The sequence below is a fragment of the Lepisosteus oculatus genome, chromosome 10 (genome assembly GCF_040954835.1).
Source record: "Lepisosteus oculatus isolate fLepOcu1 chromosome 10, fLepOcu1.hap2, whole genome shotgun sequence".
Lineage (NCBI taxonomy): Eukaryota > Metazoa > Chordata > Actinopteri > Semionotiformes > Lepisosteidae > Lepisosteus > Lepisosteus oculatus.
In genome coordinates this window covers 10,485,688-10,512,087 of record NC_090705.1, presented here as the reverse complement: position 1 = coordinate 10,512,087, position 26,400 = coordinate 10,485,688, and the positions used below count along the sequence as shown (strand labels likewise).

The following is a 26,400-nucleotide window of genomic DNA, read 5'->3' as shown; positions in this document are numbered from 1 at the left end:
CGAGGCAAGGTGCGCATTACATTCATGTTCCTCTCTCCCCAGCTTGTCACAAGCTGCTGATTCCAGCCCTGTGGGCAGACAGCTCATTCGTCAGCTAAAAACAGTTTGCGCTGCAAGAGACTCTACCCCCTTCCCTTCTCCCAGCCAGCCAGCCAGCCAGCTGACAGATACAGATTCCTCTTCACCTTGCTGCTCTCAGGCTTCATCTCGCAGACAAGACACAGACCGCCGCGACCTCGGAGAGGTCGTTAACAACAGAGGCACCTGCTGGCATCTGCTGAGGGCATTAGTGTGGAAGAGGCTGAGCAACTGACTTCTCCTCCACGGGCAAAGTTACCCCCGCCATACAAGCCCCGTTAAGAGCTGACAGGCTTTTGTGTGTTGCTATGACAAAGAAACACTGTCACACATGAGTCACTGTGACCAAAAAGGCTTTTCATGAGACTAAAGATTGCATTGGGGGGAAAAAAAGATAACTTTGGCAAACAACAGGTGAAACTCTGTCAAGGCAGAATCCATGTTGGAATAGGTAGCCCTAGGTTTCAGATCTAGACAGTAAAAGGTACTGTATACCAAGTCGTTAAGAAACAAATATTCACCCTCTTCAAAGAATGCAACTAATTTCATAAAAGATTTCAGTGCAATTTCTAGGCTTTGCAAAAGTCACAAAAAATATTCTGAATGATTCTACTCATTAAAAAAAACTTGTAATTCTGTGATCCATAACACAATCCTAAGGACATCTTGTACTGCTATATTAGCAATTTTGTTTTGAAATAACCGATTTGCATTTTCATAGAATAACAAGCAGCTTTTAGACTTATGAATGTGTAGACAGGAACAACTGTGATGCTCCTGATGAGGAAGACCTGGCTTGTTTTGACTGGAAAATGTGATGGATTAGCTACAATTAAATGTCATATTGGCTCCTCATGCATAATTTACATTGAATTGTTGTGATGACGTTTTTGCAGTTTCTGATCAATGTGAATTTAAGATTGCGAAATTTCTCCCAAACTAAACTGTGTTCCTAAAATAATGTATGTTGTCCTAATAGTTGTTTATATACTGTAAATGACTGTCTAAGCTTAGTTGTTTTATGCTCGCAACTGGTAGTTTAAGAAAAGGAAAACTGAAAACAACAACTAAAAAGTAGACAAATTCTGCAAGACAGAATAATATTAATTGAGCATTCCAGTGATTCAATAAAAACAGAACATTAGTACTGAATAGTTCTTTTCAAGCGGTGTGATCCAGTGGTTCATTATTTGACAAGGACAATAAAATAACCTTTTCACCAAAGTAATAACTCTCTTCGGTGATCCATTTACCAACCTTGCAAAAGCCCTAATGAAGATCTTTGCATCGTCCAAAGAAAAGGGGAAGAAAGTTAAAACGACTTTTTCCGTTTGTCAGAAAAAGGAAATCTGTGCAAGAGAAACCTCATTCCGCCCCATATTGCAAATTGGTCTCCTGATCTCATCGAAGCCCATTTGTCAGTGTTTGGAACCCGTACCTTTCCAGACAAACCTTCCCCAAAGCTTGACCATCCTTATAAAGCCATTGGTACCAGCTGTGGGTTCTGCGATAGAACCTAACCTGTTTGGTTAGTAACGTCAGCAACAGTGGTTTGTGGTTTGGAAAGTTTTTTGATCATCTCTCACCGAAAGCGATCAAAGCAATTTACAGCACCAATATAACACTTCATTTGTGGAGCTGCAGAAGGGCAACACATGGTGATTTTAAAACATGCGTCTTCCAAACTTGGTGCTAAAACTGAGATTTTAGATCAGAAGCTGCGAGCATCTCATAAAAAAAACTCCCCCTTCCTTTTAAAGCCCTTATTTCTATATCAAATGCTTCTCGTTTCTAAAATAAAAGCTGTTGTCTTTGATTTTTTTTTTCACATTTCACCTAATCGTGCTGTGGTAATAATGACGGTGGACAAAACAGTTATTTTCATGAGGACAACTTGTTCATTTGCACTACATAATTCATTTCATTCAGCCATTGAACACAATGCAAGTCACCTGTTATTTTTTCAGTCAACAAAAAACAGTTGCACTGAAGCTGAAAAATTATAAACATCATTCCGTGAAAAAATCATAACATTGACAAACAGAATAAAGGGGGGAAAAGCCATTACTGCTTTAGGAGAATACAAATTGATTTTCTTACATTGGTACTGTACAGTATGAGTCTTCAAAACTGCAAGCCACTATCCTCAAACCTGTGGTTTATAAAGCTTATGAAAATGAATGAATACTACTCTGGTCAATTAAAACATGGTATTATATGGAAAGACAACATTAGTCATCTGCAATTTCATCCATCCACCTATTTTGTAGTTGTTTTGTTCCTATACAGGAACCCATCCCAGTGAGCAACATTTGCAAGGCAGGGTGCATCCTGGACAGGATGCCAGTCCATTACGGGGCGTGCACAAACACACTAACACCAGGGGCAATGTTCCCAGAAGCTAATTCATCTACCAGCGTTTCTTTGGACTGTGGGAGGAAGCCCATACACACTCCACGCACAGATAGCCCCCGCAGATCTGGGACTGAACCCCCGTGCTGCGAGGCAGTAACATTAACCACTGTGCTGCCCTCTAAATTTTCGGTTTATCACAAAAACAAAACTCCATTAAAAAAACTCAATAAGTAACAGAGGCCATAGCTACTGCAATCTAGATAAATCAAGAGCACAGCTGCAACACAGGGGAGGGTACGTTCTAAAATTACATCTTCGTCCCAGCCACAAGAAAGAAGAAGGCAGCTCATTTCAGATCACAACACGTTACCAGACATTCAGGATTAAACCCTCAAACTACATCATGAACAGGGTTCTGCCTACATTGAGGCAAAATTCTGAAAACTCTGTGGCTCAACTGTGAGGTTAGTTTACCCTTTACCACTCCAAAAAATAAAAACCACGTGAAGGTAATTAAACCTCTTTTTTCAATTGTGGTAATCTTCAAATTTCAGTTGCATTCCGAATACAGAAAAACGGGAACATTAAATTAGAAATGCACTGCAGCATTATTGTGCTTTACCTGAAGTGCTTAACCATAACTGTACATTCATGCAAAATAAAAATCCTTGGCTTCCTTCAGCAGGAGAGAAGCAGTGTCAGGGGTTTTTCACATTATAATGCCTTAAAACCTGATTATACCATTTCCCCAATGGTCTTTAGTGCCTAACACATGACCTATTATCTTTATGCCTCTGATGGTTCTAGAATCCACCATTAGAAACCTGAAAAAAATAAGCACTGCTGAGTAGAGAACCCCTATTGCCTAACATTGCCTTGCAGTCTCAACACCACTATTTTTCTAGGAAGTGAGGCAGAGGTTTTTCTTCCATCTTGCTCAATCAGACAACACTATATTGAACAATGTTAACAGATTTTTTTTAAACTGAGTTTTTGTTTTTAAGCGGCAGTTTCTAGAACAGGTACAATAATGCTGTTCTCGTAAAGTCCATTACTTCAGACCTGTATACAGATACACTGCACTGTTTTTGACCATAAGAAAATACTCAAAAACAATGTAAAAAAAAATCCCTTTTCACACAGCACAGGAGGATCACTGCTACATTTGTAAGATGGTACCAGTGGTTAGTCATGGATCTTTGTGACCTACAGTACGTGTACAGTAACCTATGGAGGTCTGGTTCATGTTCCTACCTCCATGCGAATGCTAGGAATGTACTGTTTGAATAAGAGACTTTATAGCTGAAGACTGCAATATCTGCATTACTTAACCTTTGGCTTCTGTTCTACAGTATATTATTTATCCAGCTATCTAACTATTGTATTAGAAATACCTTTCCAAACATGTGGGCGACACAAATCATCCCCTTCACAGAGGATGCCAGACATTTGCAGGTTGACCTCCAAGGAATAGCTCTTTGCATACCTGGAGGTGAATGAAGTGACTGGAATTCTTGGAGCTTATTCGTGTCATGATGTGCAATTCATTCATTTGCGACATTCCAAGTTGTCCCTTGTCATAGGCTTGGGGCCTTCACCTCCACTCCCTTCATTACAACAACATCTACAGGTCTGGCTACAATGCTATATAAAACAACAAGTAACATGCTTTAAATAAAAAGTCAGTCGTCATTAAATATGACAGAATTTGTTGTGATATGATTTCAATGTGTAGCCTGATCTTGAATGAATTCTTACCTTCAATAGCACTTACTGTGGAAAAAAATACTGAAAGCACAAACTTGACCATAAATCAATATAATGTTTTGCCTACAGTGGCTCAAATTAATTAATTTTAAATTCATTTTAAATGAAAAAAGGATAGATACTAAAGACTAAGGTTTTCCTTAAATTGGAAATTAGAAATGTACGTTTGTTGGACAACAACAGAAGGTACAAGAGTGGAATATACTGTATATACTGTATGTTTCTTGCTAATTCTCCTAAAAAAAATTGTAAAGAAATCTTTTGAAACTTTTTTCCTTTAAATTCACGTAACACGTAGAAGTTATTTTATGTACCTCTCATTCACTGCAGCAAAGCATAACAGGAGCATTTCTTCATACAGTAGCACGTTACAGGGTGTCACAAACATAATTACAAACAGGCTCTACACAAGAAGGAAGAGGGTTATGAAATGGGCTCATTTCTGCACCCAAATCTTGACAGAAAGACGACACACAAGCCTGTCTCCATTCTGCAACACGCAGCCAAGTACTGGCACAAAAGACAGGAAATTAGCCAAATTATAAAAAGACTTGTATGGTATAACCTGTACATACTGTACTTGCATTTTAAAAACTGTACCTGAAGAAAAATATAATTTCACCCTTTCTAACCCAAAAGCTTTCTACGTGACCCAGGGTTTTTCCTCAATCTACAGAAACAGGTCATAGAATCTCTGGCAACTTGACAGAAATTATCGTTCCACATGAGAATCATCAACCGAAAATGAAACCTGCAAGCAAAGTGCTCATTTCCTAAGAATATTGTGTATCTGAGCACATGGGAGCTTTGGAGAAAAGAAACGGCATTCTACCGGACAGCTTTTGCGCCTCGTCACACAGCCTGCAGGTGTTTCCACATGAGTCTCATGAGTTGTTCAGCCTCTTTCTCGAACACAGAGAGAAAAATTCTAGCACAAAATATATAACTATGCAAAAACTTGACTCGGAAAGTATACAAAATGAGGGTTTGGGGAAGAGCAAATAGGGTTAGAAAGAAGTGACACTGTTAGATACCGTACATAACCTGCTTGTAGTTACTATACATACAAATCTGCAGCCAGTGAAGTTTGCAGTAGTGAAAAACATTGTGGGAATAGCGCTGCAATGTGTGAAACACCACAGCTGGAGCTCACGATTATCAGCAAAAGGCTGCACGCCCGTTTTAATGGCTATGGACCAAGAATTTCCCATCTACTTCTGCAGGGGCACTCCTGTCAGAAAATAAAGACAACAACCTTGATTGTCTCCAGTCTTCCTAAACACCGGTTTTAGAAGAACAAAACCAGGAATCTGAACCTGCAGCACAAATACAGGAGTTGATTTTAGATCTTGCCTGGCACTATCATAAGTACAGCACAGGCTCGTGGATAAAAGCAGGAAAAGATTTGTGTGAAAGATAAAACCCGAATTATTTGGTGTCACACTAACCACTCTGGACAACTAACAGTAATTATGAAGCATGAAACAGGGCATGACAAAGACAACACTGAGTGAGAAGACACCGTACATATAAAGATAACGGAAATCAAGATTTTGTAAAAATGACACATGAATACATCAATACACAGGAACTTAAAGTATACACCATTTTGGTGAAGGTTGATCTTAGTCTCAAATATCAGTCTGTAAAATGTTGTTCTAAAACTTTACTGGCTCACACCAATTTCTAAGCAGATTTTAATATGGCTTTCCTTGTCGCTGATGAGAGATTAACATTTGAGGAGTAGCCTTGAAGACAGCCTTGCGCTGTCTCATTCTTCTGAGAGCCAAGGATTTTTATACCTTCTTCCAGGCACACTGGAGATTGTTGCGGATTTTACTGACAAATGTTCCTTGACAGATCTGATATCTTTGTCATCATATCTAGGTGTTTTTCTTAGCCAACCTGGTCTTAACTTGGAATTCATATTTCTTTAGTTTACCCAAAATAGAATATTTTTGTATGCCCAATCCACGTGCTTTGCCTCTGCCTGATATTCTTTAACAGAACATTTTTTGGTTTCAAGTTCAGAATGCCAACCCCGACGTCAAAGTGAGACAGACTCACAGCTCTTTCATGAGTGCCTAATTATCCAAGATCAAACACCAGACTGACAAAAGATACCCTTCAGCTAATTGTCCTAATGCTTTTTCTCCTCCACGATGAAGAGATTCAACACTATCTAATCACACTAATTTGTTTAATTGACTCAGGAGGCAAGAACTGAATTGTTTTAAAATACAATACTTAGAAGCTGTACTTAGGTATTCTTGACTTCACTGTGTTTAGACTTCACTGTCCCAGTACTTTTGGAGGGCAGTATATGCATCTCACAATCGGAGTGAGAAACACCTGCACACAAAACCGCTCCATAAACCTGACTAGTCATGTGTTGCAACCAGTGAGACTGTTACAGAAACGGGACAAAGACTTTTCACTTGCATAAGCAGAAAATAGGATGGTGACTATTTACACTGCTCTGCACATGCCCATATTTCTGGTACCAAGTGACTTGAAGTGTACACTGCACTAGAAACTGTTCTTTATGTACACACCGTGACAAATTAACTAAGATTTAGTGTGACATACATGAGGAACGTAGTGTTCTACAGCAGTAATACAGTTTTGATATCCAGTACAAAATCATTACAGTCCCCCACAGGAAACATAAGGTTGAATAGGCATCAATGCATTTCAATCTCTCCTGAAGCAATCTTTCAGAAAGGTGCTCCTTTAACAAATTCATTACTTATCGGACAAACATACAGTAGTAAACTGACCCTGCCAAGTCTGACTCTAATTTCATCTAATGCAAAACACAAAGTTTTTGAGGAGCAGGAGATTTGCCTCTGCTCACTCCACATGCAGAGCTTTTGTCAGGTAATCAAAGGATTCATAGCAGCTCATTAGGTGTTTTCCTTACCCTGAGTGTCTTTGTCATTAACAGGAAAAGGTCGGTGCATTTGCAACACACTGTATATTAAATGTTTTCTTTGCTTCTGAAGACTCTGCCAAGCTGTTAACAAACAACATGCCCACACACTGTCAATCATTTCTTCATTAGCAGCTTGATCTTCAGAATATGGAGCACTGTGGCAGGGATGGCTTTAAAAAATAAACCGATCTGCCCTCGGTCTTGTATTTAACACATCACCTTAACCAGGGGAGTTTCCTCCCCCCCACATCCTGCTCCTTTGCATAATTAAAACTGGAGACTTTCTACACACATTCTAAATGGTGGCCTTCAACACACAAGAGATGGAGACTAAACTAGATTATTTGCTGCCACAACTGAAACAGGACCATTTCAGGTTTATTGTTACTCATTCTCAAATAAACAGTGTCCCGAGAATTTTGCAAATGGGTTAGAAAATATTTTACCTCTTCTTCATTGATATGAACTCTCGGGATTGAGGAGACATGTGAAAGCTGAGACCACTATAAGCTTGTGCAGTGAACAAAAGAATTGTCTTACATGCTACTGCTTTCATCAACGAACATCTTCTAATTAGACATTAATGACATCCAATGACGAGATATATGTGTTACAACTGCATCTACCACTTGGTTCACATTCACATTAAAGATGTTTATTTAAAAATGTTTGCATCGCAAAGGATCCTAACTTTGGTCTGTTCCGGTAATCGGGATGTCACATTTAAGATAACATTTCAGTACATAGGCCACCTAAAAGTTGAGAAAATTAAACTGTTACTTATCACATTTGTCAGGCCAATATATCCCCCTGGCATTTCAAGAGCAAGAGAGGTCAAGCATTAAGGAGAGCTGAAACTATAACTTTCATTCAGATTTTGTGAAGTTTTTCAGATCTGTCTGCATTTTTGTCATCATAAAAAAAAAAATGAATGCAAATTGGATTAGCTAAGACTGCATCAGTGACATGATCAGATTTCTAACTTTTAATTCCTAACCTTTTGCAAACACAGGTTCAGACAAACTGCACAAATTATGCAAGGGTGCAGACTGGGCACCTTGACTCAGGTGGTTCTGGTTTCTTGCGTTTTCCCACTGTTCATGCCAGGAGTGTCCAATCCATCTGTCCAGATGGCTGGCATGTCTGAGGTTTTCATTAAAGTGCTCAGCTCTTAAGAAGAACCTGAAACAGCTCATTGGTGATTTTAACACTGCAAGCTCTTGGGGTACAGGTGCTCCTAGACGACCTGGAGGTGCCCCACTACTCCTGGACCAGGACTGGACAACCATGAACTACACACTGGAGAGTCGGGATCTTCCATCACTTTGACCTCTGGAGATGGCATCCCCAAAGAAATCTGGGAATCAGCCTGAAAACATTATGTTTACCTTCTGCATCTGCTCAGTTTTTGGCTTTTGCAATTTTTAATTTATTTGATATACTGTAAAGTGCTTTTAAAGGTGCTATATAAAATAAAGCTAATGAAAGTACTGTAATCTTCCAGTTGTTGGAAAGGTCCCCATAAACCCATTCCTTAAATATATTCACACCCTGCTGTGCTTAGCGTCTAAAAATCAACGCTAGACACACGAACAGGCAGTATGCCATCAATAAAACCCAGTCAAAGTCATTATAATGATGTATTTCCATTTTACTATGTCTTTTTTCCTCCTCAAGGGCAAAATCCATACACTATGCATCTGCACAGTAAAATTTTAACATCAATATTAATATTTATATTATTTTAACAAATGGATGGATTATTTAAGCATCACTGTTATTTTGTGATCAACTTCATATCCCTGACTTTGCAAGTCACAGCATTCATTACATATCCCTATCCTCAACTGCCATAGTTTGCTGAAACTTAAAACAACTTTTCGGTTCATTATCTGCTGTTCAGGAGCTCATTTATCATGTTAGGCTCTACTGTAGCTTTATATGCACAAACTTGTCTCACAGCCTCCTAGACTATTTTGCTAACAAGGGACTGTTTTATGGTTACTGTTATCTGTGACACAGCATGAATTGCAGTCTATGACAGTCACTAGCAGCCACTATAATTAAAACACCATGCTGCCATATGTACAACATATTAGTCACACCTATGTAATTGTACATGCACTACCTAAACTGCTGCAAGCGTCTGGCAGATGTTTAAATTACTTAGAAAAGAAATTTATTAGAAAACCTCCACTTTAAATGTATCCTGTTCCATAATTACAGAATGGAACTTTTTTTTTATTCTTTCAGCTTCTTTATACCATGACCAATATACTACGCCAAGCCCACTGTAGTGCACTTTGGTCTTAGAACTGCCACTCGGGATGCATTTGGAAAGACTAGGGCTGACAGTGATTTGCTGATTAGTACTACTGCCCAACAGTTCCAGGGTCCTGGGTTCAATTTCAACTCGGGGTGCCTGCCTGTGTCTTTTCTACTTTATATTGTTGAATTTCAGAGGCTTGTTCTAAGTATCACCAGTGCCGTCTATGGGACTATAAATAAATGAAAACTAATAATAATAATTGCTTACACTTATATAGCGCTTTTCTGGACACTCCACTCAAAGCGCTTTACAGGTAATGGGGACTCCCCTCCACCACCACCAATGTGCTGCATCCACCTGGATGATGCGACGGCAGCCATAGTGCGCCAGAACACTCACCACACATCAGCTATCAGTGGGGAGGAGAGCAGAGTAATGTAGCCAATTCATAGAGGGGGATTGTTAGGAGGCCATGATTGATAAAGGCCAATGGAAAATTTGGCCAGGACGCCGGGGTTACACCCCTATTCTTTTCGAGAAACGCCCTGGGATTTTTAATGACCACAGAGAGTCAAGACCTCGGTTTTACATCTCATCCAAAGGATGGCGCCTGTTTACAGTATAGTGTCCCCGTCACTATACTGCGGCATTAGGACCCACATGGACTGCAGGGTGAGCGCCCCCTGCTGGCCCCACTAACACCTCTTCCAGCAGCAACCTTAGTTTTTCCCAGGAGGTCTCCCATCCAGGTACTGACCCAGCTCACACCTGCTTAGCTTCAGTGGGTTGCCAGTTGTGAGTTGCAGGGTGATATGGCTGCTGGCTAATGTTCATGAAAAGGCTGAATGACCTCCTGTTATTTGTAGCCATGCTGAAAGCCTCCTCAAAGTTACTCGTTTATCATAGTGTAACATACAGTATTAGTCCTACTGTACATCCAATAACATACAGTACAACCAAACAAAATTGTTTCTAAATACTACTCACATTTTCTTGACAACATGATTGCAAACTTTATATGCAATCTTATGCAACAAATGCATAAAACATCGATGACGGCTGACAATAAGAACTGTTTAAAATGTCGCTTCTACACATCTGGGATAATTGCAGAAGGTTCCAATTGCTGTTATTAGATTGTAGGTCCGTGGTCACAATCTTAAACAATGTGAGGAAATCATCAGCTTAGGCAGAGCTGTATTGCAGCTGTCAAAATCTCAGATTAAAATTCATGAAAATCTAGACGGACTGGATATTACATCAACGGCATATTGCGAAATATACCATCTTTGAATTACATTTTTCTTACTTTAATCAGTGATATTCCTTTCGTGGTCATAAGCACCTGCGTGTACTGTAATTCCACAATGCTTTTCCTATCAGAACAATAATGGTTTTCTATAAGCTTCTGCAACATGGTACAAGAACAGAAGTTCAAATATTATAAATCAGAAACAATAAAGTAATATACAATAGAATGGAATACAGAAAAGCACAAATGTAGATAGAGACTTCTTATGCACTATTTCCACAATAAGCCTACTCCATATTCAAGGGCTATTTAACTTTACAGTTTTTTTGCCCCGCACAGGGTACATTTTTATTAAAAGTAAATACAACTTTACAGGGCATATTGTAGAGCTTGTGTGGAACAAGCTTGTTTTCTTGTCATTTCTTTTTGAACAGAATGACATTAAAATACTTTGTATTTCAGAACATACCTTTTATTTCATTAATAATTAAACTACTGAAGAGAAGGTAAATTAAGGCCTGATAAAATGCCTGATTAGCAGTCTGGCTTATTTCCCAGGCTCGGAGGGACTCAGTCAAACACCAAGGCAAGGACAGCCTGCAAACTGACATGCACAACAACACCCTTGCAAAATCTGGCTCTGTCACAACTACCCAAATGGTGCACGCAATTTTAAAGGGCTGATCTTCTTTTCTCAGTTAACCCTTGCAAGCTTATTTCAGGACTGTATAAAGTACCAAGAGCCTTGATAAAAAAAAGAGAACAATGCAGTATAGCATTTAATATCCTTCAGACAAAATCTCACTGTATATACAACTTCCTAGGGACAATCTCTCACAATACATGACCAGCCTGCACCCCTGCACAAACAGTGACATTTATCCAAAAGATATGGATCACAAGGAAGCCCACAGCAGACACTTACAGACCACTGAAAACCAACAATAAAAGTGAATAGAGGGGGTAATGTCTTGCGATGTTTCCCAGCTCCAAGGCTATTGATACTTCAAAGGAATTTCTGCTACCTACAGACATTGCCTCTACAATTAAAAAAAGACCATGGGATAGATTATGGGCATTGACCATCAGAAGAAAAGATACAGTATAGAGAAGCAGGCACACATTTCTTTGCAAAAACTATGATCTGGAAAACGAAAGGAATGCTATAGCTAAAGTTCTTTCTCACTCTGCGTTGCAGGATAACTGCCTTCATGCAAGTGCGCGCACAGTCATGTAAAACTGGCTGCACCGGGCTTCAGGTGCTGAATCTGTACGTTATGCTAATAGATCCTGCAATGTGCGTGACACAAAGAGAGACTGATATCAGGTCATAGATGTTGCTACACGACAAGAATGCAAAGGTCAGGGAAACCGACATTTCGAAGCAGTGAATGAAACTCAATTTTTAAACTGAGCCAACTGTTGTAATGTTATTTTCGCACAAGGTGAACATTTTCACACAGAAACAAAGCTCCTATGCTAACCAACGAGATGACAACGAGATGACAATATTTTTTTGTTTTTTACATAAGACTTTGGCCATAATTCTTTTTTTCAGGCTGTCTGTTAACCTGCCTAGAGTATATTTAAATTCATGCTGCTGACAATATCACAAGATACAGTATTATCTTTTAACTGATTGCTTTCTGTGCACATCAAAAAGTCAAAGTCAGTTGCACAGTGTCTTCAGACAACAATCCCTGATTTTTCATCCTTTTTTCTGAAATAAGGAATACTACAGTATTGTTTGTGAACATTATTGTTTGGCGTGACCCTCACCCAGGAGTGAGCAGCTTTCCAATATCAGGCTGATGGATACTTAGTACTCAAGAAAATACTCAAAAAATTGTACCTGTCTACACTTTAGGACTCAAGGGAATATGTCTGAGAAGACAGAGCCCTGATTTTCATCAGGGAATGCCATTTTCATTTCATGAAAAATCAGAGAAAGAGGGCAAGCTAAAATACTAATACTAGATTTGGAACATTCTTAATAAAAACCAGATCAGATCAGAAAAGCTTTGGAAAAAACTAAAATGTTCTGCGATTTTTTAAAACAAAACCTAACATCATCCAGGCAAACCTTAACATATTTTCACCACCATAGCCTTGGGTCCCGGGGTATTATGCAAGGAAAGATGAACAATTTTTAATTACATGAAAAACACTGAGGGAATATCGAGAAAGATGAAAACTCAAAAATGACAGATACAATAAAGACGTGCTAAATCTTTTGACGTTGCATAATCATGTCCTACAGAAGTCAGAACGTCTTCGTTTTTATTTTCTTTAAAGCTCTCTCACAGGGCCCGTTAGACAGTGTCTGTCAATCCAAACCAGTGGGAGGCTCTCACGGGGTTTCCCCAATTTAGACCAGTGGCAAAAAAGACCTAACGCTATGGAACAATGTGCAGCTGATGTACGGTAGTTGTGAGTCAGATACAACTCAAAATTAAAAATTAGCACTCTGGATACCAAACCCCGTTGGTAAACGTGTCAGTGTATTAATCGCGGTCCAACGTTGAAGACTGAAATCAGTTTCAAGGCACTTACTGTACACATGAGCCCTACCAGTACAGGATATTCCTGTGGCAGTAATGTGCTGTACAAAGTGCAGTCCAGCACGCACACGCGTTAACTAACGCCAGCCTTCATAAATTCCAGGGTGTGACACACCGTGCATGTTAGAAACGATAACATAAATGGGTGAACGTTATGAAAGCGCAAAACATTATAGACATGAAAGAACAAAACAATAATAAACTTTTTAAAGTGCGGTAACTGCACCTAGGGTAGTTAAAATAAGTCTTTTTTTTACGTCAAGCATGAAAAGTCAAACGGTAAGAACAGAACGTTTCAGCGTATAGAACAAAAAGCAAGCATTATCATTCCAGTAATATTAGAAAGTTCAGACCTTTTACTTGTTGCACAGCCTGCTTTATATGTGAGCTTTTAACTTGTTCTTCTGCAAAGGAATCTTTAAACTGTACTTCTCGACTCGATGCAGGCCAAATCGTACTGGATACCGCTTCTTTGACAGACCGAGCACTCCTCGTAAACGTCAGTATATAATCCATTTTGGGTTTTCGAAAGCGCACGGTTTCTACTACGTATCTTAAAAAACAACACCAAAAATTACTTCACTTCTCAGTACATGTCAGCGTAGTCGCCATGTTTCCTAATGCCAGTCGAGTGAAACGCTGTGAGACAACGCGTTCAAACAGGAACTGAAATACAGTACAGTCACACAACATCAACAACTGCGGAAAAGTTTTCCCCCCTCCAGCTGGCGAGAAGCGCCGCAGTCGCGAACTGAACATACAGTATAGTACACATTAATAACGGTGTACGTAAGGATTATTCATCTGCAGTACATCTCCGATCGACTATTCTTACTTTTTATGTGTATCACGGTGTTTTAAGTGCTTCTCCTAATAATGCTTTACAGTAGTACTACTACAGTACACAACACAATCTACGTATACTGTACGTATAAAATACAAAACTTAAAATATATTGTTAATGTACGTTTACTTCTGCTTATGATCGATCTAGTCACCACAATCTCTGGTAAAGCTGCCAATTTTATTTTCCCCTACAAGTGATTCATGTGATTAATGAGAAATGGCGATTACGTCTAGTTAGTACTGAAGTGATAGAAGCTAGCTGATTCTGTTCCTGGCAACTAAAAGGTGTCAAACAACCGAGGACCCAGGACACAACGCATTTCTCATAGCGGTATTTTTCTTAAGAGAAGGCGTTTTAAAACTAAAATCCAAAACATTTTCCCTTTACTATTATTTTTACAAGGTTTGTATAAACGGGGTTATTGCTGTACATCTGTTACTGTTACTGAAGTTATGACCTGGTTAAAAACATTTTTGGACCTAGTGTGATTGGACTATTTTACAAAGTACAGTACTGCCATTACAAAGAATAAAGGCCACTGGTAACATTTATTATGACTTCAGTAGTTTATCAAACAGGGAACTTCATGACAACCAAATGAATAGACTTGCTCTAATTATAAAACTCCTTAGGCTATATATTATTCTGAATGTACAAGCACACAAGATTAACTGCACTATTTACAACAAAGAGACCACTGTTATTTCTGTCAGACGGGTATATTTCTAAAAATACAATTCATTTTAAGAAATGTTTTGCCTCTCATTTATAAATTCTCTGTTTCCACGGGACTGGATGTGTGAAAAAAAACATGAATCCCATGCCTAGAGCAACCAAATCCATTCATCACCGTTGAATGCCATTTTAATTTTACTGTCAAATCCTTTGAGCGTCTCCCTATAATCACTTAGCAAAATGAAAACAAAGCAGTTCAGAGTTTGATTAAGATCTTCTTCTTCTTCTTCTTCTTCTTCTTCTTTTTGACAGCCTTAGTCCCAGACTGTCCTGGGGTCAGCTGCTTTGGTTGCTCTACTCCACTTGTCTCTGTCGAGCACATCTTCCTCACTCACTTCACATACCTCCATATCTTTTCTCACACAATCCATCCATCTCTTTCTAGGCCTGCCTCTTCCTCTGTTACCTTCCACCTCAAATTCCATTACCCTCTTTGTTACTTCCTCAACGTCCCTCCTCATGATATGTCCATACCACCGTAACCTCGCCTCTCACATCTTCTCAACCACATCCACCACCCTACATCGTCTACGGATTTCTTCATTTCTGATCTTATCCTTCATTGAAATCTGCAGAGTTTGATTAAGATGTTTAATAATAATAATAAAAATAATAATAATAAAAATAATAATAACAATAATAATAATAATAATAATAATCTAGAGAGTTGTTTTGGTAAAAAAATGTAAATAATTGAGGACTTCTGTTTGTTCATTGGGCCTACTCATATACCAAACTGGCTTTTAAACAAAGCAATGATGTGATACTGCAAATGTTTTTTGGTAAGATGAGACAGAATTGGACCTTTCTGGTCTTAATGCGAAATATTACGTCCCAAAAACCATCACTGACTCGATCAGCACCATCTCTGCTGTCAAGCATGGTGGCAACAGCTTTATGTTTAGGGGCTGCTTGTCATTGACAAGGACTGAGAAGCTAGTCATAACTGAGGGGAAGATGGAACAAATCACAGGCAAGGAGGAAAACCTGTTCCAGTCTGCCAAGGATCTGAAACGGCAATGAGAACTTACTTTTCAACTGGAAAAATGACCGAAACACAAAGCCACAGATACACTGGAATGGTTTAACAAAAAGAGGGTAAAAGTCCTTGAAACCTCAAAGTCCTATCTTGATTCTGACTGAAAGTCTGTGGCAATACTTGGAAAAACACTGTCCATCAATGATCCCCAATCAACCTGACTCTGACAGAGCTCAAACAAGTTTACTAACAAGATTAGGAGAAAATTACACCATCCCAGTACACAAATGTGTCACTCTTATCCAAAAAGACTTGCAGCTACAATAGTTACCAAAGGTGCTTCTTCCAAGTATAGACTGAGGACGGGGAATACCTCTGCAATACAAAATTTTTATATCTATCAAAAACAGTTCTCCTGCATATTGATGCAGAAATCTGACTCAGGCCTGAGGTCCTTAGTCCAGACCTGGCTTGAGAGAGTTTTCAGGAAATGGCCGTTCTCATTTCTATTAAACTGATCTCAGACCTGTGACTCCTTGCATCCCTAGATTTAGAATATTTTTTACAGTGAGAATGGTGGGGCTTGCCAGCTTTCTTGGAGATTAAAGTAAAAGTGTGCATCATTTTCTTTGGTCAACTGTTAAATTTGGTCAACAGCTAAATTATCTATGTGGTGCAGTTCACATTACAGCTTAATTTTTTTTTCTACAAAAAAAAATAAACATCATGACTAATTTGCCTGAAATACACTGCAAGGACTTTTGAAACCACAGAAGGCAGTTTCAAATTAATCTGGCAAATTAGTAGTTCTACATTTACAGTAATGAGTCATGTAGTTAAATGTGGGGCAGATATTTTTGCACTCCAGCTTTTTTATATTTAATTTAAGCATGAGTGGTGCAACTATTTATGTAAAAAAAAAGCCAAGTGTCAAAGCTTTCAGTTCTAGTTTACAATTAATTGAATTCAAATCGATTCAATTTGATGTCCTCTAAAATATTTGGAATTATCTTAGATGACATCTGTCCCGAAAATTGTGAAAATCGTAATATTACTGATGTCTTAAATTGAGTATTTATTGCACTTGTAGCACATCATGTCCTCCGAAATTCAGTGTGAGATTCAGCACAAGAAGATTATCCTAGACAAATTACTGCAGCTGAACAAAAGTATAATAAAACTCCTCTTTCAATAGTGAGTTTCAGAGTGAGGTTGCAAGTGAAAATGATACAGACACGCATCTCTGATTAAAGCTCTACAGTTAATACTAACCTAACTTTAAATCTAACCCTTGAACCTACACTTCAATTACTGTACTTATTACAAAACCTAGACAGCACCAATTTTATTTGGGTGAAAAATGTTTTTTATTACCATAAAGTGTCAAGAAACAGGTGCTAGTTTTGTAATTTATAATTAACTCAAGGTTTTGATTAAATTTTACAGTAACAAAAAATGCCTCAGGTACTGTATGGTTAAAATAGGGTAAAACATATAATACCTGCAGTATGTTTATTAAGAATTTTTATTAGTTTTTTCTTCTGACCTTAAGTAAAACAGAAAAATACCCAAACAATAAGTCTCACACTGACAGCACCATATTTACTATCAGGTAGAAATACAGTAGATGTACAGTGATTGGACTACTTAACTATATGCTCCAAACAAGAAGAGTAATATTTCATATTTCTGGATACTCACAGTTCATTTGAAAACACTGTCTAACAAGCTGGTTGTTGAAAGTCTAGAAGTCATAGATACTGTAGATGAAAACACAAAAAAGTGATTGATTTGAATTACTAAGTTACTGCAAGTGGAATTTTAATGCTATATATCAATTTCTTCCCAAACTGAATATTGCACCTATTTTGAACCAAAACAAAAAACACACACACACATCTATAGTAGTTAACCCCGGCAGCTAACCCTGTAGCTACTGTACACGTCTTAGTTAATTCCCTCTAAAGTATTATTTTTGTCATCACATTACAGTCTATTGATGGGATGGACTGCCATCCTGTATTTTTGCCTTGCAACCCCTGCTTGCCAGGATAGGCTCCAGTGCCCCGGGACTCTGAATTGGATGAAGAGGTTATAAAATGGATGGATGGACAATTCCATTGAATGTGTTTACACGATGTTACACCCATTGGGGGAAAAGGTTTTGTGAATTGATATCAGAAGTTTTAAAGTAAGAATCACAAGTGGGTCTGCCTTTTTACAATATATACCGGGAGATTTAAAAATAGTGCACAAGTCCATTTCTACAAAAACGTCTTACCTCAAATGACGCTGTTGGTCTGAAGCAGCACAGATCTCAAAGAGAAGAAGAACATATTTGAAAATATTTTTGGAAGAAACAACACTTCCAGGAGACTTGAGGGAGTTTGTTTTCTATTTACAAGTCTCGGAAAGCTTCTCTTCAACGTGGCTGCTGGTCCATTTTGTTAGAATACAAGAGGTGACAAAGAGGGGACCAGTTAGGCTGATTATGCCTATGTGGTTTCTAGCAGATAATAGATCCAAGTATCTAATCCAGTTGTTCCTTGAACTGATTATAGATTATTATTATATGTATTGCTACGATTATATTGGTCCTGAATCCACATCACAGGAACTCGCTATTATAAGTATTCAGTATTTTTAACAGGTCCAAAAAAATAAATACAAAGTAACATGTACAAGTTCTCATGGAAACAATCAGGAAGAATTAAAATGATGCCTGTAATATCTTCTTTGTTTTTGCTCCCACTGACAGGTGTAAGAAAACTATAATACAGGGAAACCAGTAATATAGCATACTCAAGACTGCTTCTTTGGTAGAGAGATGGATTATTTATCTGTGCACCGAATCCTCCTCTACTTTCTGACAGGGAAAATTCTTGCACAATGATGGCTGTGAAAATCAGAGCATCTTTTATTGTTCCACTGCTTAATTTATCTGAGGAGGTATCTTTATGCTGACAGTGAGTCATAAAAAGTAAAACAAGATTGAGGATTTTAATTTGAACAGATGGTAAGAAGGCATGGTTGTCAGTAAATGCTAAACCAAGAAAAAAATGCAGTTGGGTCTTCCCTTTTTATATCTAAATATCTCAGAAGCTGAAAACTCAGTAGACCGGAACAACATTTAATAATTGGGAAGCAGAATTAGATATTGAACTGGAAAGAGAATATAAATAATTCAGAAGCAGAAACCTTGCTACTGTTTGGAATTAAATCTGTCTATATTCCAAGAGAGATAAAAATGAGATGCACAAAAATACAATTGGACACATGGCTGAAAAAACACTTAAATATAATTCATTATCTGAATGAATGTAAGTCGTGTAAATTCTCAACCTGTTTGACTCGCATAGATTTCTAGCATTCCAAAACCTACTTCGATTTATATTTGTACAGAAATATAAGCCACTTTATAAAAATGACAGCAGTGCTTGCTTAATCACTTAAAAAGGAAAAATAAGAGCAGTTATTTAATCAGATAATAGAACTGTATCAATTATTTAACTTTTAAGGCACCACATCAATAACACATTACAAAGCTTTTAGGATGACTTTCTTTGGAACATTTATAAACCATGACTGCACTTAATGGCCTTTTTTTGGAGAAGGCAAACTGGAAAGCATAAAAGGGTTAAGAATGCCAAATGGAATTTGACTTTAGTCGACAAAGTTTATTTTCCATTCACTGTACAAATATCTATCAGCTCTGCTAGCAATTTTTCACAGTAATAACGACAGCCGAAACATCTGTTGCAATCAATGGTTTCTTTCAAAATATTGTATTCTCTTTGCAATCTGTGTCAAATTCTTCATGCGAAAATCAAGCCTTACACATTATCATTGAGTTTTAAGGTGGGGAGTGTGGAAGTAATGCATAGTGACTCACGTTAGATATGCCTTATGTTTCAATCATGTGCAAAGCTTATGTAGGAGAGCAGATTTCAGGAACTTCTTCCTGTTGCTAATAACCAAATAGCTGATTATCTTTCCTAACTTGGAAAAACCGAAGGTGCGAACAAACATTTCTTTTCACCTTTCACAATCCTTCACTTATGGAATAGGTTGGCACTACACCCTTATGTTGAACTATTATCCTAATCTTGTAATCTGACAATACAGTAAGTGATATCTAAGGACAGATATAGGAAGAAACACATATTTGAGACACTATTCATCCATGTATCGTGGACATCATTCTCCCACAACTGTTTATTAACAGTAATGTAACTTAAAAAGCTGTGGTATTATTTTTAGAGTCACTAACTACTTTATATACTGTACCCTCTCAGCAGCATTAAATTAATCAAAACAAAAACTATTGATTTAAGAGTTTGTACAGTATCTTACTCACCTCTCCCCTCCCCCACTAAAAAAATAAACAAAGACCAGAAATCCAGAGGACACACTGCTTTGCACTGTGGCCCACACAATGGTGATAAATGACAGGAGTCCTGTGTGTTGTTTTTAATAAAAGCAATGCACGGAATTACTTCTGACCGTGTTGCGACCTCTGAGAGGAAACGATGACTGACCCCCAACCTAGCCAAGGGCCCATAGGAAATAAAAGCTACAGAAGGACACACTGCTGGAGTCAAGGTAAGATTGAAATGGAGAAGCTGAGTGTTTATAATGGGTAAAGTAGCCAGGAGCTGCTTCCCCAGGAAACAAGGCAAACCAGAAACTGAAAGTATTCATGTCTATTATAAGGCAGAAAAATGCCACTCGGGGCTCATTTTACTGAAATATGTGACAGCCTATAAAACCACAACCCAGTCATATCAACAGATCGTTAAATGCTCAACTGTAGCTAAACTTTCTCACAGCTTAGCTCCTGTAGAGTTGAGCTGTTATGATTTTCAAAAGGTAGAAACTCTGAAATAAAAACAATCTCCGATGCCCTGTGGTTGTAATTACCGAAGCAGCATTTTAAAAGGACTTGGATTTGATTTAAGAAAAATATTTTCAGCACATTTCAGGATTAAGCATAACATTTGAAAATTATGATTCTTCATTTCACTAAACTCACTACGATACTTCTGCATTGACCTACAGTAGGAGAAAAGCTTGAACAGCAAATAATTAAAAAAAAAAAAACTATACAGAACACAAATAACTGAGGGTCGAATTAAGGTGTGATAACACGAAAAAACAAACAACCCTTCCCCTTACATGTTCCACTATACAGTACACAACATAACATGTTCACTATACAATAACATCCATTTCAGCTCCATCTGCTTCAACACAAACAAGAAAGTTTAAAAACAGACACAAGGCCTAACTACACTTTTAAAAGACAATTAAAGTAATAAAAAAAAACCTTTTGATCTCAGTACAGAGCTGTGCAATTTCCAGATAGAAAAAGATGGCACGAATGAGATATGAAAAGTTATTGGTGCCATATTCAGTACAGTACATATATTATTGGGTGTTATATATTGTGTTTATAAAGCTAATTGACCTTTGCAGAAAACTAAATTCTGAAAACTTTGCCATGGGCTTTGCTACAAACAAGAACAGGACTGCGATAGTACACACCACATCTGAATTGGAGAAGTCATATCCTACTCACCCACCACTGTCCACGCTGGTGGACACTGGTGATGTTAGTGCCCTCTAGTGTGCATAACTGTCATGGATACCAATACGTTTACATGCTTCTTTGATTGAATTTAAGATATCAATACAATCAAAAGAGTCTGTTACGTGTTATCATAGTTGCTGTGTATTTTATGGCTTTGCTTTCAGTTACTGTAGACACTTTAAGAGCCTTTAAGATAAGATACAAAAAGTATTTTATTTGAACGACTTACTGTACGTTGGCGATCATACAATTTTAAATTACTGTATCATTTGATTTATTTATACCATTCTGCATTTTACAGTTCAGCTTTAAATGTAATGAATCTAAGGGTCTTGGTTAAATTGAAATAATTTACTGCAATTTCAGTGATCCATTGTGCGGAGAGATGGCTGTAAAGATGCCTTGATCTTTTTAAGATTTCAAGCAAAACAAGTGCACATGTTAGTTTTTAAATACAAATGAAGAGCTGCTTGACCCAAAACAAGATAACACTTTTCGCCCCACGGACAGCTTACTTCAACACTCTGGTTTGATTCAGTATCCATTTTACAAAAGAAAACGGCTTTTGTTAATTACAGAAAAAATGTGGATTCACTGTACAGCTGCTCTCCAGGCGGTAAATGGCTAGTAAGAGTATGATCAAAGGTTTATCCGCAGGTCTATAAAACTGTGTCAGACCCAGGCCGGGAGCTGAAGAGGCAGGACCGATAAGCGTTGTCAAACCAGGGTAACCGACAGACAGCTGGGGTTCATTTGGGAAAAATTTCTGATGTGTCTGGAGCATACTTTCGAGAGAAGCGGCGAGAACAGCAGCCGTAGCTGTCAACTCTAACCAGAGTTACGCGTATTGACAGAGCACACAGCATCATAAGGGGAAAAAAGGAACTGCGAACTTGACTTTTACACACCGAGTGGTTTTTTTGTTAGTATTTTATTCAGGAACTTTGAGGAATTCAGGAGTTGTTGTTTTTTTTTTTTGCATTTGTAAAGCTGCTCTGTCACAAAGTGTTAACCAACAACCATGAGAATTACACCCCTTAAAATGCTGAGTTCGAATTTTATATTTCTTCTCCATCGGAAGAAAAACACATTTAAACTAAAAACCTCCTATAGTACTTGCATTCCCATCACTCATGAGAACTCCACATTCCTCAAACATCTCCATTCCCAGTCCTCGAAGCAAACTACAGTGCTTTTTACATGACTGCAAATCCTTACATAAAGCGAAATAAAATTTGAAAACGACAAGCTTGTATATCCGGGGGGTTAAAAATTGTTTTAACTTTTGATTTTCCACATGTGTTGTCAAAAACACTCACCGATTGGAGAGAGCTCATAGGGTTCATACAAATTCTCTTTCATTATTCTAAAAGATTGTCTTCTTAAAAACATAAGAGGTTATACACATTAATAGGCCCACATAGTTAGTTGCTGGTAGGCAGCAGGACATTGGCCTTATTTTCATAGTGGGTAGCTGTTCCACATCCTCATTTCTTGTAAAAAATCCCCCTGTGTTTGGATATATCAATACAGTTTCCATTTGTTAGTTTCACTGTTCTGATTTAGTCTACTAGGTTGACTTTGTTAATCCCTCAGAGGATTGAGTAATACTTGAGTCACATCCACTCAGTCTGCTCTGTTCAAGTCTGAGTTTTTTGTCTATCAATGTGGGATAATTCTTTCAATCCGGGGATGTACAGTACAGTATCTGTAAAGAGGGAATACTACATTATGAAGGTCTTTTTTAATTCCAGAATTTCAACATGTACTGTAATTTCTAAGCTAAAAGATTTCCTTATGGACATAATTGAATGTAGTCCAACTTTTTCCCTCGGCATTGAAGTAATAATGGTTTGCCTAGGCATATTCAGACAGTCACATACTGTACACGTACTGTAGCAGTCACCAGTTAGAATATTAATCTAGTTAACTCCAGTGTGGTGTATAACATTACTTATCCAGTAAAAGAATTATCATTGACCACTTGTGAACCAGTACCACAATACCAGTTTAATTAGTGTCCCGTTCAGGGCTAAATAAAGATGAATTTCTCAAGTTGGTAAAACTAAGAGAGATCCGTATTTTCTCTAAATAAAACAAGAGCTTTATAACCCACTGTACTTGTTGCTAATGAGAATGCTAGGTCACCCTTCTACAAGACTTTACACTCTGTTTTCTGTCAAGTACGATCATTTAAACCCCCAAAACAAAAATAACTACTTCTGGAAAAATGATGAACCCTGAAGAAATCAGTGCAGGACACGCACAATTGCCTAACAAGGAAAAGAAAGACTAACATAGCATTGGCAAATGTTTCTCTGCAATCTTCCGTTTCCAGCTCAAATTAGTCTAATATAAATGCAAGAAAAAAGTTCAGTCACGCGGCACTGATGTAGCTAATGGCAAATGCAATCAACCATTTAATCATGCAATAATTTCTTGTTTCGTTGCATTCTACTTTACTATCAATTAATTACGAAAACTGAATTGGAAATAGTTTCACTGTAAAAAAAAAACATCTGAAGCAAATAAAAACTGCAGAGTGCTGAAAGGGGAATAAGAAAGCAGTCAAATACAGTTTGCCACAATACCATCATTCTTTCATTTTCTTACCACTTTTATCTAATACAGGGTCACAGGCTAGTCGGAGTCTATCCCAGCAAGCAACAGGCACAGGGCAGGATGCACCCTGGACAGGGTGCCAGTCCATTAGATAGACAAAACCATCAAGATGCTACAAATGCACGTGTTATCATAAGATCCCTGCTTCCCATGTCACTAGTTAAAGACTTGCTGATCTCTGCAGTGGACTGGACGACTGCAGTTTCCCAGTCAAAACAGGGAAAAAGGCACAGACAACTACAGATGGTAAGGCTTGGAGGGACTCTTACATTTGCAAATCCAGCCTCAGCATCCACTTTCATGGATCTTTAAGAATACAACTTTTAATTGAGTAGAGATATTATGTTTTGCTAGATTGTACTCATTGTAAGATTGATGAACAGTATATTGTGCAATAAAGTTTATTTTGTTAAAAAAAGAATTACTGATTACAAGTAACATCACTGACATTTCAGTCTCCCTGTTATTGTCAGATATGGGTTCTTTTTTACCTTGCTGGTCTCTTTTTTTGCAGCATGTCAGTCCTCAGCACAACGGTCTTAAGAGCAATCATCTTGGGGATAAACTACTGAAAAAAAGTTTTGCAACCAGCTTCTATGGAAGTACTCATCAATTATCATAATACAGATTGTTCCTGTTTGTTCCTGTGAGCTACTAACATTAAACTCTTTTATTATCAACAATATTAATATTGTTTAGAAGCTCAAAACCTACAGTATAATTGGTGATTAACAATACTGTTGTGCTCCTAAGTTAAAAAGAGTTAAAAAATATGTTTTGTGTTAGCAGACCAGGAAGGATGGGGTTTAAAAGGGGAATAGTTTTTTAAACTGAGAACGAGAGACCTTCTGGGGGAAGAAAGGCTGGAACAAGTTATCCAGCCATGTTGTTGAAGCCAATACTCTTTCAAAAAAACAGCTGGAAGAGAACTTTAGATCAATTCACTCTTACTAGCCAAACTATCTAATTGGATTGAATGGTCTCCGCACATCTGTGATCTTTTTTAGTTGATAGTTACTGCCTTGTCTTAATGAGCTCCCAAAGCTGTTTAGACCTTTTTCTCCAGTCTTCTCCAATGTGAAAATCTTGAATTGTGGTATTTGTTCAAAGTAATTATGTGTTATTCACATAATTACATAAAGCAGTTATGTTCAATTTGAGCATTCTTCACATTTCATGCTAGTATGTGTTGTTTTTAAAAAATGGAAAAAAAAGACAATGTTTTCGCCTTATAACCACAGAATCAAAGAGACATTAAATATGCTTGATGTGAAGAAAAAAGGAGTTTCATAATTACCTGTATTTCTTCACATACAATATTGAGTCACAAGAAAATGGGTCTCAATGGATGCTGAATCGCTATGATTGCAAAAGTAATCGGATATGATTGCAGATGGAATTATGTAATGCATCCTCATATCAATCATAAAACATGCTACAGTGTGGCAGCCTATATCAAAATTACTGCCCCAATGGGGCAATTGTGTGATAACTACAGAATATAATTTGGAAACGAAATGAACAAAACATTCACAAATGCAGGACAGCTCAAAAATCAAGAAACATTTTTTTTCTTTCCACTAATTTCAAAACTTGCATTGACTTAGTTTATCACATAAAATCATTTTCTCATATTTTGTAATGCATAAATATTTCATTTCAAGGCTTATGTTAAAATAAAGTACTTTGTAATATAAAAAATGTCAGTGCCATTCCAGCAAGTAAAACAAAATTATTATTGTAACCTATATTCCTAATTAAAATTCCCGTGTGAAATAATAATGGTTGGTGAAATGTGTTGGTGAAAAGTGCAATAACGAATAGGCTGACATCACTGTCTTGAGTAGTTTTACATATGAACAGCATTTATCTGCTTTCAAGAGAGACGGTTTAATATTATTTTAACTAAAAATGAAAGCTTAAAGGAAATACTAATCATTTAAGAACGTACAAGTGCTGTAAGAAACATGAGCAGCAGTGGAATTCTTGAAATTTGAGGTTCCCCAGTTAATATTACTGTATAAATCATAAGGAATCATAAAATAGTTATTTTATCAGAGAAACTTACATCCTAGCTTAAGACAGAAGGGCAATATCGAACAGGGAAAGAAGGATATACTACTAATCAAGAGTACCTGCATATATTCAGCAAAGATTGGCATTTTAAGCATTGTGCTGCACAAATTAAAATCAAAACATATGTTTTAGATTTATCTTGTTTGTAATATCATTTATCCACTTATTAAAATAAAGGAAATAAGATCCTTTTTTAATAAAGAAAATATGCACATCACTAAATTATTTCACCCACTAATATTCTGTATCCCCTTTATCCTTGGAGGGTGGCTGGTAAGGGCACTAGGCCTAGAGACACCTTGGATGGGACACCCATCTAACACAGAGCACAAAC

The 26,400-nt window shown here is 37.6% G+C and overlaps 1 protein-coding gene across 5 annotated transcripts in view; it reads right to left on the bottom strand.

Moving 5' to 3' along the window:
* Positions 1 to 26,400, bottom strand: part of oxr1a (oxidation resistance 1a) — a 176,026-nt gene that overhangs the window by 54,892 nt on the left and 94,734 nt on the right. Inside the window, exon 1 of one of the 5 annotated variants that reach the window (XM_015357919.2) lies at positions 13,571 to 13,883. The exons of the other annotated variants lie outside the window; for them this stretch is intronic. Coding sequence (XP_015213405.1) covers positions 13,571 to 13,733 — 163 coding nt within the window. The 5' untranslated portion in view covers positions 13,734 to 13,883. Of the gene's footprint in view, positions 1 to 13,570; positions 13,884 to 26,400 lie in introns of those variants that run through there. 5 annotated transcript variants of the gene reach the window in all.